General features: G+C 38.3%; 1 protein-coding gene across 1 annotated transcript in view; it reads right to left on the minus strand.

Annotated features, from left to right (window-relative positions):
- Positions 1–5,993: 5,993 nt before the first annotated feature.
- The window catches only part of SKIC3 (SKI3 subunit of superkiller complex), a gene marked incomplete at both ends in the record, with an annotated part of 41,707 nt that continues 32,012 nt past the window's right edge, over positions 5,994–15,688 (minus strand). Inside the window, 7 exons of the mRNA XM_079548057.1 lie at positions 5,994–6,071; positions 7,025–7,148; positions 8,223–8,353; positions 9,992–10,144; positions 12,816–12,974; positions 14,712–14,833; positions 15,468–15,596. Of these exons, the coding sequence (XP_079404183.1) occupies positions 5,994–6,071; positions 7,025–7,148; positions 8,223–8,353; positions 9,992–10,144; positions 12,816–12,974; positions 14,712–14,833; positions 15,468–15,596 (896 nt within the window). The remainder of the gene's footprint in view (positions 6,072–7,024; positions 7,149–8,222; positions 8,354–9,991; positions 10,145–12,815; positions 12,975–14,711; positions 14,834–15,467; positions 15,597–15,688) is intronic.

Raw genomic sequence — 15,688 nt, forward strand, 5'->3', positions numbered from 1 at the left:
GCTTCTTTCAGGTTGGCTCTGCATTTATCCAGTTTTTTACATGCGTTGGGTAACCAGTAGCACTGAAATAAATCTCTGTAATGTGCAGCAGTTTGAGATATTCTGAATCCATGCTCTGGTGTGCTTCTTGCTCTGTTCGTTGCAGACATCACTACTGACTGTGAGTGGTGTCTTAACATCCGTCAGTGCAGTGACAGGGCAGGATAGCCCAGACCCATTTGATCTGGAATGGACTTTTAAAGGCCATTGAGTCTAACTCTCCTGTGCTGAGCCCCACCAAACCTGACTGTGAGTGCCTACAAAGCATCCACCACCTCTCTGGACACCTCTCTGTGCCAATGCTTCACACCCTTATTGTAAAAACTTCCTCCTTATATCCAATCTAATTTAGTTTGAACCCATTTCCCCTTGCTCTATCACAACAGACCCTGCTTAAGAATCTGTTCCCTTCTTTCTTACAGCCCCTCTTTATATACTGAAAGGATGCTTTCTTGTCTTCCCAGAGCCTTCTCTTCTCCAGGCCGAACAGCCCCAGCTCTCAGCCTGTCCTTGTAGGAGAGGTGTTCCATTGGCAGCCACACTGCTTGTCTTCCTCTGGCTTGTTCTAGTCACTCCAGTCATTTTTTGCCCATGTATTTTGCTGCCAGTGAAACAGTAGTTGATGTGACATGGTGTATCTGCCTCCCCACTGAGCACCATGGCTGCCAATGTTCTTTATATATAGAGTAGCAGAAAAAGAGGAAAAAGCGAGATTACTGATGAATGCCCTCCTAAAGGTATATGGTGCCAAAAGTAATCAGAAAAAAAAGATGGACAATTTTCAGAGTCTAGCCCTGGGACAGAGGAAAGGACAAAAATATTACAGTGTATTTCCTATTTATCAATTCTTTCTATATGGTAGTAGGCCACAGACAAAAATTGCTTTATATTAGTACGGGTTTGTGTGGTTATACTGGAAGGGCTTGAGGGCCCAATTAGGAAGTAAGATCACGCATAAATATATATTTGGAGCATTGCTGCCATTTGAATGACTTCATTGCGTAATGCAGTTAAGTCAATATTTATCACTGCTCACTGTGATCGGACTTGAAATCTTGAAATGATCCCACTAAATTAAAAAGTTATTTAACTGTCAGCTGTCCAGTTAACTCAATAGACAAAGAATTAATTTGTCTATTGTCTGGGAGAAAAGTTGGATTCTATACATTCAGAACTAAGTTCCAATGGGCTATGCATGTAAATGATTATGCATGTAAATTATCCTTGCAAAGTCAGATTTGTGAATCAGTAAAGTAGTTCTCCAATTTTATATCTGTGAATTAAAACATTTATGTTTTCTCAGACATAAAAGGTGCTAATCTAAACCAAACTTCTGTATCAAACAAAACTATGTGAGAGACATAAGTAAATACTTGTAGCTTTGTTAAAGTCTAAGGTCAGGCAAGAACACCTAAATCAGTGTAATTGCAGCACTACATGGTACCATCTGAACAGAAATCCAGGGCAGGAGAAATACAGACAATGGAATGAATGGTCACAAACATGCATGGCCCAACTAGATGAACTTCTCAGAAGGAAGCCATTTTCTCGTGCTTGTAAGCAGCATATAAAATCCTTCATATCTGATGTAATCAGATGCTCTACCTTGAGATTATTAGATCGCATTCCATTCTGCTTTATGTAAGACAACATAATACAACAAAATATAATCGGAGCTTCTTTTATTCCCTTCTTTTATTCCTTTCATTTTACATTGATAGCAACCAAATGTACAACTTTCCAGTCAGTGAAATCCGTAACCACGTCTCAGTCCTCCATCTCAGTGATGCTCATGTGCCTTTGTATAGCACTTTGATTTCCAAAGCTGAGCTCTACGATAATATAAATTATAGGGCTGTCTCCACCTGAATGAATTCACAATTTTTTTCAGTAGTGATTTTATAAGTTCTGATTTTTTAGAGACTGTACATTAATGATAAGAACAAGTTATTGTTTGATTTTACAGAAACTTAAACTCATGATCCCAGAAGACTCTTCACTGTGTAGGTGGTAGATTGATGTTTTTGGTTTTTTTTTCTAAGGGTACATAATATGATTTTGGGCTGTGTAATTATCGTGTTCAAGGAGTTCATTATTGATCACAGTAAAAGTTATTAACTTCTTGTCCTTCTGAAGAGAGAGAACACTGGACTTTTTTAAAAAATACACAGAATATTCACTGTTGGTCATTAGTTAAGTTGGCCTCTGTAGCCTGGGTCCTTTGTTGTCCTAGCTGTTAGAAGGGTTTGATGCTGAATGAAGCATAGGATAATACTCAAGTGGAAGAACTTCTCTTTAATGCCCTAAAAACAAGGGCTGGCAGCCACTTAGCATGCTGTCACCAAGCTGGCTATGATGGTTCTCCCACCACTACAGTAGGAGGCATAAATATCAAAGCCATATATGAGGATAGGAACTATGGGCTGTACACACTTTTCAAGGCTATTAATAGCAGCAGGCTAAAAAAAGTTACAGCTAGTCTTGAGAGTCACGAGTCTGGCTTCTGCAACATTCCCTTTTAATATATGCAGTTACTGATAGCTCAGGCCTATGTGACAGCAGGCTGTGAAGACAACCACCATCCGTCTAAATTTATCAGAAAAAGTCTTTTTAAAGTAAGGTATTGAGATGGATGGGAGACAAGAAGGGATTCTTGATATTCAGTGTTCACCTCCACAGAACAGAAAATCCATCCTACTGAGCCTAGTGTTAATGTTTAAAATGACAGTGATAGCCTGTGGCTTGCACCTACTTTCTACCAATCACTGTGCATGGCTGGTAGCCAAGATGTGCTAGTGGATAGGCCCCATGGTTTTCCTCCATCACAGCTCAGCATCCTGCTTTATTTAAGCCAGGTGCAAGTGGTACTGAAGCCAACTGTGCCTTCAGTCCAGTCCTACTATGGCAGCAGTGCACTGCAAGCCTGGGAAGTGTCTAGCATGAGATGCCAAGCATCTTAACATGCTTCTGGATGTGCAGAAGCTTTCAGAAACTGTACACCAGGAATGGACAGGTATCACAACTCTAATGTCAACAGCTTGAAAATCACTAGTGATAACACTAACAGATTAGAATAACTGATTTATTTTTTATTGTCATGTACAGAAAGGCAAAATAACATCATGTATTAAGAACCACCGTCATGATTCATTCAATTAAGCAGTCAGCATAAGAATCACCAAGACATAAATAGAGCCTGTTACGCACAGTATAAATATGACCCTGTCCCCAATGATCACAAGTTTGTCTTGATGGGAACATTTACTGGAGCCCACAATCAGAGGGATATACTGCATAAGGGACTGGTCCCAGAGTGACTGTACTGAGGAAGCACTGGAAAGTGACCTCTAAGCTATATGCCAAGATAGGTTTCTCTGTGGCAACCCATGGCTGCCTGGAAAATGCTGATGCTTGACTGCTCTCCTCTTGTTGAAAAGCTTAAGGAATATAGGGCATGCCCCATCCCATCAGGGATGGCATGAGCCTGTGTTAGTTGGTATGATCCAAGCGCTGTAACAAACATGACTGCAACATTTACAAAAGAATGAAAAGCATGTCTATGGAAAGGAAAAGCCATCGTATATGCTGTGCTGGGAGCAGCACTAGTGATGGCACAGAAAAGGCACCTAGTTAAAGAAACCAGTGATAAAACGGTTAAATTCTTGCAGGAACAAATGAAAACCCTGCAAAGCCAGCTAACTGCCAAATGTAGTATCACTCAGCAACTCCTCATGGCTCTGTCCAATACATCAGACTGAGAGAAAATGTTATAGTCTGAATTAGAGGATGAAGGACAAGCTCTCCTGATTGGTCAGACCTTGACTCTGTTCTGGATAGTCAGCTGCCGTTTACAAGGTTGGCACAGCTGATCAAGAAACCAGGCTTAAGCACCTTGTACACAACTAAGGAATTGGAAAGTAGCCTAAAATACTTTACCCCAAGAACAAAGCCAGTAATTAAGATGGAGACCATTGATAATTGGCCAGGATGAGGACAGGCAGGTTGCCTAGATGGTGCCATTCTTGGCAGCCAAAATGTCTAAAGTCCTGGAAAAATACAGCAGGTTTGCTCAAGAAAATGAGAGAGTTTGTGGAAGGATGCTTGCCTTGAGTTAATGCATAATAGAAACTCAGTCTGCCAACTGCCTTCCCCAGTGCAATCTTTAATTGCTAACCCCAACAGAACAAATCCCCTAATCTGAAGCCTGCCTGATTCCTTGAAACCATGTACAGATCGACTACAGGACCATTTGCAGCACGCATTGACCCCATGAGGAAGATGATGGGCACACAGAGGAGAAGTTTATATATCCACATAGTAAGAATATAATCTTATCTCAGTAAACTGGGAATGTGAATAAGCCAGTCAACCTGGGATGGGCACAATTATCACTGGTTTTATCCAAATCTGGAATCAAACAGAACAAGGCCTTTGTCTAGACATCTCAACAGCTGCAGGCCTTAAATTTGCCATTATTTGGTTAAACTTCTCACATATTATCTAAGTCAAAAGACAGCAACATTAAACCAGAAGTGTATTCAAAATACATGCAGAAATATAAATCTCTGGGGGGAGGAGGGGAGGGAAGGAGGTTACTCATTCCCATTTCAGGAGTATTGCAGAATATACCTATATTGCTACATGCCCTCTCTAGTTACCTATTATTTTCTAGTTGATACAACCTCAAAAGACACAGTATGTTATGTGTTGGAAGTAAGAGCATGTGAACTACAAATGCCTCACTTGCAGCCCTAAAACAGCAGACATTTGAGGGGCACAGTGCAGAGATGCCTTGCAAGAAGGCAGTATTGAAAGCAGAAGTGCTATCCCTGAGAAACAGAGATCCTGTGTAATCTTGTTTACACAAACACTGTTGAAATTCCTTACCTCATGGTGAACCCTTACAACATGAATATACTGTCCTTTTATCTCTGTGTGGGTGAATTCAAGTTACTAATGAATGGGGTGGCTAACCTCACCGTGATCTCTCTTGTTATGAAAGTGTTTGGTCCCTTAAGTATTTTTTGTCCAATCCAGATAGTATAATAAAAGAACAAAAATAAATTCCCAACCCCAAGAGGTAATCCCCACTAATGAACAGTTCATGGACAATTACTTGCAAAACACTCATATGGAACCCCACAAAAATATGGTATATCCCATATTTGTGAACCTTTGATTCAAGACATGCAACTGTTGGGATTTTCTGGTACCAGGGTTTAAACCTAGACGGCTGTGTAACGGAACTATTATCTACTGAGAAAACATGCTTACTTCACAGATAACTGTGACTTTTGCATGAGAAAAGCGAACCAGAGTAACCAAACTCTATGACCCACCAACATGCTCCACAGCAATTCAGCCCTTCAGTGAATCTTGCTCACTCCCCCCTCCTCATTGGTGGGACAAGACACACTGCTGCAGTAAAGATTAGCTAACAAAAAACATGAAGTGTATAAAATGACACCACACATGAAATTCTAAGTGGATTTGGTTCTTGGTTGCAAAACATTTTAAATTTCTGCATGTTTTACAATTTCTGGAAGGAAAGAAAAGTTTGCTGTCAATTAACTAGTAAGACTGCTACAGGAAAAAAAAAACAAACTGAAACCTCTTCAAGCTTTCATCACTGCCAATGCAGTCAACATTGTATTTCTTTGTAAGTGGACAACAAGGAAAGATGATAAATCTCTACTGCAAACAGTACTGAGGCTTCAGAGAAGAAGAAAACAAACAAAAAAAATCAGCTTTTTTTTCTTTCAAGTGAAGTGTATTTTATGATGGGACTTGCATCAACAAAAGAACAACCTACTTTTGCTCAAAAAAAGTTGCTGCTGACACAAGAAGAAATAAAGCCAGACAAAAAACAGAAAAGCCCAGACCACACAGAACTCCTGAAGGATGGCCCAACTAAGTTGCGTGAATGGAAGACGTTCCACTTCAGATAGTCCATACTAGGCACTTGCTGATAATTTCTTGTGTAGATCCAGAGCTCTGATATCCCCATTAGCTTTGGCGTTTTCTACAAGTACCTGGAGAAAAATCAAGCAAAAAAGCACTGAGAATTTCTTACGTTTAACGTTAGTATTTAACTGGAAATCAAATTCATATTAATTCAAATTTATTCATATTAATTTCTACTCTCCAATTTTCTTAAAAGTTTAAGTAACAAGCAAGTCCAGACTGAAATAAGAAATATTCAATGTGACACACTAGCTCACTTAAAGCATTACATATTTAATTAGAAAAAGCACTCTAGCCTCCTACTGAGCTTGTAGTCACTTGCAGTGCACTACAGCAGCATCATCTGCCATTAGAAGCTGAGTATAAAAAAGTTCCCTGCTGGCAATGACATCAACAGGTCTAGGTGAGACCTATCTCCCTGTCACTGCACACTTTCCTCCTTATAATACATCTGTATAAACCTAAATTAGTCAAAAAGAAGCATTCTATCTCCTTAAAACTGCCAAGGTTTCCTTTCGCCTTCCCCACTTAAATTTAACCTTTCTCCATTTACTTTCCACAACTTCTATTTGCATATTCAGAATCTGAGTAGCAAAGTGATTCTAATTACAAGCCAAAGTGAATCACCTCCCATCATATTCAAGAACTTTGTGGATTTGCAAATTTGACCAAATCAATTTGTATAGTGCTAGCCACATAAAATCATGCACCATTTATTAAGAATGAAAAATAATGCATCATCACAAATACAATAAAAATCGTAAGTACAAAAATTATGATTTTGGGATACAGAGAGATTTTACTGTTTGATTTTCTTTAGTATCACATGTAGGAATTGAAGACTTTCAAGTGAACAGCTGGATACAAACAGAGGTATGTTTTGTCAGCATGGAATCCTTAAATACTGTATTCTGCCAGAAGAGTCATCACTTCCCTAATCTCTCCCTACTCCTCTTAGAAGTTACAGCCACAAAATAAAATGAAAATCGATTGCATGTCTATGTAGAATGAATTGTCTTACATCTATTAATTCGTAATCATCTTTGGCATATAGGTGTTGCATAAGGTACCAACGAGCCACAGACACAATGGTTTCTGGATTCCCTGGTTGGTAAACCACTCTCTCCAACATTCGACGAGTCTCTCTAGAAGCATAATGGAAAACAATACACATCAACTGCAAAATTCCATTAACTAGGTGCAACACACCAATATCCAACTGTAAGCAATAATAACCAGAAGTAATGTAAAAGGAAGTCCTTTATGGAAATACCAGCGAGGAAGCAGAAATGTTTGCTTGTTTCCTACATAGTTTTATCTGGAAATCTACTTGTCAGTTGGAATGCTAAGGAATATTGCCATCATTACTTTACTTAGTATTTCACTCAGTATATTCATATTACTGTTTTAACTAGTAACTACACAGACTGAAATAGCAGAATTTATAACTGCTACACATAACGTGAAAAGAACTGCACCTGAGATAAAAACTGTATCTGGTGTCTGTGAACTCAGCACAACCTCAGATCTCAAATACAACAGATATTTTCTATATAAAATAAATCTTTCAGAAGACATTTGCTCCAGCAAGCAGCAGTTATTACGATGAGTTTTAACAATTCAACAGAACTGAATATTATATACAAACATATTTAATCCAAAACTCAGAGCAGTTTCTCCAAAACACAGAACTAAGACGTGAAACTGCAGGAGAGAGGGAAGTTTGAATAGAGTAACAGAAGGTCTCAAATCTATTTATCTGATACTACTTTCTAAAACTGCCAGCTACTACCCAATTGAGACCCTTTCCAACTTCACTGTGCTATTAGAAATATGGCAAAACTTCACAAATAAATTTAAGGATATGGTATTCATTCAGTGGTGCAAACAGCTTTGGCTCTTGTTTCACGAGTTCTGCCCTTCATAAATAATCTGATTTTCCAGGTGTTGGGAAGAACTCATTGTTGCCTTCCACTACTTACAGTACGCAGGTCATTACAATTTTTTTTTCAGAAGAGGAGTGAGATTCTGCTGCTTCTTATTCCCCACACTACTAACCCTTTCTCTCTGCTCTCCCTTTTAACTGTCATGCTATTCCAAGAACTCTTGTTTTCAGTTTTCTTTTCGGTCTAGGAGTTAGATACAACCATCATGGCCACTTGGACATTTTTAATTCTGACAAGTAAATACTTTTAGACAATGTGATCCAGACTGCATACCTTGCTCCCATTTTGCGAATATACTGTAGAAGCGCTTGCAGGAGAACTGCCAAGGGACAGGAAGAGAGTTTCAAAGCTTCAGTTGTTGCCTCCTGAACCAAGGATGGCCAGTGCTCATTTGAGACATTAGCCTATGAAAATAAAGGCAACAAAATGGTTATTATGAGGGCTGCTCTGAAAGTAATGCCTCCTATTTTGTCACGCTGGCCCATGATGTCAGAGGCAGATGTTGGTGGTACAGCAGTAGTAGAAGCTGAGCCTTCCTGCCAATATTCCATCACATTTCACTGTCAGCACAGTGAGGTGGTGGGTGGTGCAATTCAACAGTGGCGGCAACACGTCACATCCACTGGTGGAGATTTTTATAAGAGCATCATGCTGGCTCTTGTTCATCACTGGCAAAAACACATAGCTAATGGTGATGACTGTTTTAAAATAAAGAGTGTTGTGTAGCTGAGAATTTGCTCTATCAGAGTGCTGTTCTGCCCTTTGCAACTGTTGCAGAGAAAATAAGTAGGAGGCATTACTTTTGGAGTGACAAGTTAAAACATAACCTTGCTATTCTTTGGACAGTAGACAGAATGTTTTGCTTCAAGGGGTGCCAAGGTTTTGACCAGCCTTTTGCATATTAATTAAGTCAGAGCTAATCAAAGGCCTAACAGAAATCCATGTATAAACTGTCCTGTTCATAACTGTTTCTGTTCAAAAGCAGAAAGATGATAATTACATTTATTCTATTTTTAAAACAAAGTCAAATAGCCTTACGTAATTCAGGCCACCATCTGAAGAAATAGTATTAACTCAGTTAAAGAGTACCTTGAGAGCTGTGCAGATACCGAGGATATTTAAGAAATTCAATGCATACTACTGGGAAAATGACTACTGGGAAAAGTCATGGAAGGAAATAATCCTGTCACTTGATGAATTCTGCCATTTGAAGCACACAGAATATGAATTTGTCTTCACTGAGGGGATTCTTTTTTTTTTTCCCCCTCTACAAGAAGCAAATTTTGCAGTTTAACCTCAGTAAAACTGACTATCTTTCTTATATTATCACTTATGATGTGTGGAGTTCCTTTGCCTCAATTTGGATGTACCTGCTGGCTTGGCAGCCTCTTAAAATACATGTCAAAGCGTAAACCAGGATTAACCAATATCTACCTCTTATTATCACCTTTAAAGAAGCCCACCAGAGCACTTCCAATTTCTAGAGTAAGAGTGCCTAAAGAGAACAGATGCTTTCCAAGAATTTGAGTTATGTTCACCTGGCTCCTCAATGCAAAGTAGAAGTCAGATATTTTCTGTACATCACAATGTATGCTTCCCTTATATTATCTTTATACTTCAAAGCAAGGCAGCAGGTCTAGAAGTGACCATATATAGTACAAAGGTACTTGAAACCTGACTGAAGCTTCCAGACAGCAGTATAGGCAAAACATTTATTAAAGACAGTAATCTGAACAAGGGGACAGAGACTTGAAGGACACTGCAATTTTGATGATCAAACTGAATCAATTAGAGGAACAATCCTTATCAAACAAGGTATCCTTTTTATGTACACAGTGATTCTACATGATTATTTCACAGCAACCACTTACAAAAGGACATTCTAAAAATAACCCCTTGAAATCCTGTTTTATTCACTAATCAATTTGTCATTCATAAAATGCAAAGTCATTTAAGCAGGAATTTCAGAGAAAGACTGCAGAAGCCCAACATTACATGGACTCCTGTTACATCATGAAGTTATATAATTTTGATTATCTTACCATGCAGATTTCCAGTGCAAGCATAGCCAGTCTGAGCAGACTGGATAACTTCCCACTCCAGCTGCCCTGCTGTGATGCCAACTGCAAGCTCCTTCTGTAACACATCTCTGCTCCAACCATCATTCCTTGAGACTGATACACTTTTGCCAACCACTGAAAATAGACAACAAAATCAGTTTATGGAACCAACAAAACACACATCCCTTCAGATAATTTAGTTAAATTTGTAAGAGTTCTATAGTATAGTTATTGGCTAAAATATCACTGCCCACCCTACCCTCACTCCAACAACATAACGCATTGTCCTGCAAGAAAACGTATTCCACTGATTGCACAGCCAGAAGTACATCTCATCACAGCAACGTATTTCATAGTTTAGTTGACACCCATCCAATTGTCTGAGAGCTGTTTTAATCTGGAGATTGCTCATAAGTGAATAGATATTACAACTGGCATTGTGAAAGTCATTCTCCAGACCAGAAGAGCATTATGTGGTGCCTCACTTGTTGCTAAAAGTTATGAAGAGGGGAAAAGAGCTCTTCCCCTGGAACAAAGTTTTTTCCACACAAGTGAGCATTTTCAGGAACATGAAAGATCTTCCCATGTGAGTCTCAGCTTGGGCTACATTTTCATTACACACCACAATCACGTGGAAGAGCTACGTGGGACAAACAGTAGATCATGGGTACTGAGGAGAGTTTCTTGCTCCTGCTACAAGCTCTATCAGCTCTGAATTCACCCACAAATTGAAGGAAAAGGATTCTAACTTCTCCCTCTTTAACTGTGTAGCCATATCACATTCTTAAAAGGAGATACAGCCACAGGTTTGCAAATTCCTGAAATGTGCATGATAAGCACCAAAATGCCTAAGCGTTTAGACGTATTATTTGCTGGATCTCCAAGCAACCAAAGCAACTTCTTTGTTTTAAAGCAAGGTAATTCCCTTTAAAAAACAAGACTTTTTCTAGCTAACAACTGCCTGGAGTAAGAAAGGACAAGATTCTTGAGCTTTTCTGATGCACTGAGGCCATCTGTGAATAGACGTTCCAGCATGCCCCTTCTTTCAGTACCGATGAGACTGTGCATCTTAACATCAAGCTGCAAGACTGATTTGTACAACAGGACATCCATACAGGTGCACAATTTTATTGTCTCCCTGGTGAGTCACAGCACAAAAAAGCAGAACAGTCAGCAGAACTCCTAAATCCTGTTGAAAATTTCAGACATGCGCCAAAAACTTAACAGCAGAAAGCTATGCTAACTGCCATTGTACTTAAGTGAAATTCTAAGGTATCATGACATATGCTTTTTAGTAAGAAAAAACTTCTATCAAACTTTTAGGAAGTCTGAAAACGCAAAACAAAGAGCTATTATTCATTAGGAACAGCTGTAGCAGCCAAGAAGCTTTTCCAGATCATTACCAAAGCCCTGATAAGTATCTTTTCTAACCGAAGACTGAAGAGATTTTATCCAGAGGCATCTTATCTATGGCCTAAACTAAAACAAAATAAAACCCACATTCTTTTAGTTCATTCCCTTTCCCTGTCTGTAAGCAGATGGCACTTGGTTATGCAACAGATGCATGAAGAACATATAAGATTTAATTCCATCTTCCATTAATTATTATTAAATTAGTAGAGGGTAGAATCATGGCTCAAATATCCCCATGTTTTACAAATCCAGCAGCCTGAATGAGTTCTGCAGTTCAGGAACATGAAATCTTAACGATTCCATGAAAGACATACCCAAAAAAGCACTGTTCCAGAAATATTACTTCTGTATTACTTCACTGTTCCAAAAGAGAAGACAACCTGCAGCCTTGTAACAATGGACATAACTACTGATATTTATAGCAATCTCTCTCTTATCTTTTAGGACTGAAATCACCTTTAAGAGAAACTTGCTGGAAAGAGATATTTATGTGGTCAGCAGGCAAAGAGAGCACTGTATTTCCTTCAACTACACGAAGAACACTGGAAGTTTGCAGAATTTTTCTAAACACGCTAACATTTGTAAAGCAAGCCAGTAACTGTAACCAAAAGCAGCAGTTAAAAAATAAAAATTGTATATATATATTAATATATATATATATATATATATATAATTGTATATATATATATATATATATACATATATATATGTATATATATATATATATATATGTATATATATATACACACACACACACACACATGCTGCATCACCAGAAAGGTGTATTGACATGCCTGAGCCAGTTCCTCAGATTGTCTCACCATACACAAACCAAATTACAGCCTCTTCATTTTAACTAAAAAATTATCTTCTGAACACTACTACTGAGAAGGATTCTTCTTCTCCCCAGTCCCAAACTGGGACTTTTCCCAGTCCCAAGGGAAAAGAATGGTGATACTTAATGTCAGAAAATTATGAAACATAGAAGAGATTTATTCAGGATTTCATATCCTGAATAAGGAACTGTACACAACTTACCTCCACCTTTTCTTATGGGATATAAAGATTATATGCATATTTTTCTGTTTCAACTCACATCACACTGCCAAGTCATATAACCCTAAAGATGCAGGTGCCAGGTTTTAATCTCTGATTGTTATTTCTACATCCGCATCTGCTTGACTTTACAAACAATTATTATTTCACAAATTAAAAGAAAATTAACAGAATATTACAGTTTTATGAAGAACTGAAAATTAGCTGATGTCTGTCATTTGCTGTGAGTGGACAAATAAAGGCAATCAGTGAAAAATTTTCATACAGCAGATATTCTCTGCTCAAAACTCACTGTAACTGGTGCTACACCACAATTAGAGAGAGAAGACAAACTTACTTGCCAGGCTGCAATGGAAGATGAACTGGTCATGACTGTTTTGTGAAGCTCCTTCAGGATGGTATCTGGAAGCTCTTTGTGAGACTGTAACAGTTGCTTACATTGAATTTGTCTCAGAAGCAAAAACAGAGCTGGGTGCTCGGGGCAGTTCTTTAAACCCTAAAACCACGTTATATCAGAATTGTCAATTACAAATCTTGAAGGATACTATTCTTTTTCCCCATTGGATCTTTATGGAAAGTAGCAGTGCAAACATACTGAGAGTGCTTGCAAGATGGCATCTCTCTCTGCTCTGCACAATGAAGTGTTCCAGAAATTGACATATGGAAATAGGTAATATTTTTCTTTCCCTCCTATCCATCTTAAATTTTGTACCTGTCCTACCACCAAAGATTTCTGAAAGACAGATAAATGGCTGTCTTCTGGTTGTTGGTTTTTACAAGTGTGAGGAAAAAAAAAAAAAAAAAAAAAAAAGAAAGCCACCCCAAAAAACCTACAATGGTTATCTGAAGAATGATCCAAGCAGTTTCAGTTCTCTCAGTGAGCATACTGGAATAGAAGTTAACTAAGCATTTCCTGTAAAAAAAATCACATTAAAGAATGACAGAAAACTGCTGTTTTATCATCTCACGAGAAAGAAAATTCTCCAAGTTACATCATGTGTTATTTCTACCTGTTTAAGTCATGACATATCCAAAAATCCTAACTCAAACCAGATCTGTTCTAAGAAACAGCATTTGCACATTTCACCCATTTTTAAGAAATGCGAAATGTGTAAACAGCAAGTCCTTAATAAGTTTTATCTTTGAACAATGCACGTGTACGCAGAGACTTAATGAAAGAGAGTAGAAGCTGTTGGCATTTGTGCTAATCTTCCCTGTTAGCAAGTGGGGAATTCAAGGAGTGCAGGATCTGACCCATCATTGCCAGTTACAACAACTGGGAATCTTAAGTTCCATAACTCTCAGTGAGAGTTAGTTGTAACAGACACTTTTATTCTGGTTTCTGCACAAGTTGTGGGAACTGACTCCTTTATCCAGACTATGTAACTAATGAAAAAGAAAAAAAAAAAGCAAGCAAACAACACCATAATTCCTCCCTGCTCCAGATAGCAGCTTGTATTTGTAGAAGTCTCCAGTACTTTCTAATGTAAGACAGGTCATCAGAAATGGGAAACATCCCTTCCCCCAAGCAAACCAAGAGACAGGAAAGTACCTTCCCCGAAAAAACTAGCACGTTTGCTTAATCTCATCTTTAAGATTTAGTTCATTTCAACTAATATACAAACACCTTAGGCAAGGAGCACATCTGCCTAGGGTTTGCCAATTTCCTACTTGAAAGTCAAGGGTGCATACAACTGCTACTTTGCTTATCTTTTGCCTAGCCTTTTGTTTATGAAGACAACTAAACACACACACTTGAAGCATATCAACACTACAGTCCGGTTTCCCAAACGTGTTGCATCAAGACGGTTCCTTTTAATGATCAAATCTGTGGCTTCTACTTGTAGATCTGAAATAGGTATCACTGCAACAGACCCAAAGGTGGTTAAGTCCCCTGGAAGTCCCCCTGCCAGGATTTCTTGCCTCAAATTTCTGTAATGCTTTGCTTAACTCTAGGTTAATATAAAAAAAGCAAGAAAAGAAGAAGTCTTGTGATGCATTACACTGCTTGCTTAAACTGTTCAGAAAGTTATACTGTTGCAGACAGAGTCAGTATTTTGGTAGTGGTGGTAGCGTGATATGTCAACAACTACTGCAAGTTGTAGCTCTGCCAGAACAAACAGCTGCTACATTAAAGATTATTCCTAAATAATCCAATATTTAGGAAAATATCCAAGTTCCTAAAATGTACACAAAATTTCCATAGAATTCTGCCCATATGCTGTTGTCATACCTTGGTACAAAGTGCTTCAGCTTCTGAGATTCTACCATTCTCCTCTAGACTGGTGATAGCTTGACAAAGAGACCAGTCTTCAAGAGTCTGGATGTAATTATGAGGAAGGTCATTTTCTCCAGCTGCAAAAGAAGATAAAATACTAATACTAGATAACTGTGTATGCTGTAGTCACATACCATGTTACATACTCCAGACCTGGCAAGTAATAACTTTTTTTGGAGTACCAGTGTGACGTGGCTTTTTTCATTAGCAGGAACGTGAAAAGATGACAAGATTAAAAACAAGAAGACGGAAAAAGTAATCCACTATTTGAGTTAATAGTTTGAGAATAACTGATCAAACAAAGAATTTTAATTCTGCATTTCAAAATGCCACAGGCATCACGCAACGCACACCTATTACACACAAGGTTAGGTTACCTATAACACACAAGGTTAGTTATTTACAGGAGAAGTTATGGAGCACTTTAGCCTTTTCTTGTCAGCAGTGCCCCCTTATAATATGATGATCTACTCATTTAGGTATCAGAATAAAGAAGTGCTATTTAAAAAATGCATCTGAGGCTCTGGGTGGAAACACAAGCTACAATTAAATAATTAACCCAACCACTGCACTAGGATGTGGATTTTTATGAGATCAGATTATTACTAAGCAATTCTCATAAACAGGCTTCTGAAATTCATAACAGTATTACAAGCTTAGAACATTACCATTTTATTTCATTTTCTTTTAATTTAACGTTTTATATCTTACTTTTGGCTGAAATTGTAGATACAAGTGTCATCTCTAGATCTGTTCGCTTTGGTTGAGTGTTGTTAAGACAGCTAACAGTGTTTTCAGCATGACAGGCTGCCATTAGCACTGTCCAGGCAGAAGGATTATCTAGAAGAAAACAATGTTTACAAGCAACTCATGCCCATTCTAGATGTCTGGCAGTCCATTTACAATGGTCTTTTCCAGATTAAGCATAAAGA

The sequence above is a fragment of the Tetrao urogallus genome (assembly GCF_951394365.1).
Source record: "Tetrao urogallus genome assembly, chromosome: Z".
Taxonomy (NCBI): domain Eukaryota; kingdom Metazoa; phylum Chordata; class Aves; order Galliformes; family Phasianidae; genus Tetrao; species Tetrao urogallus.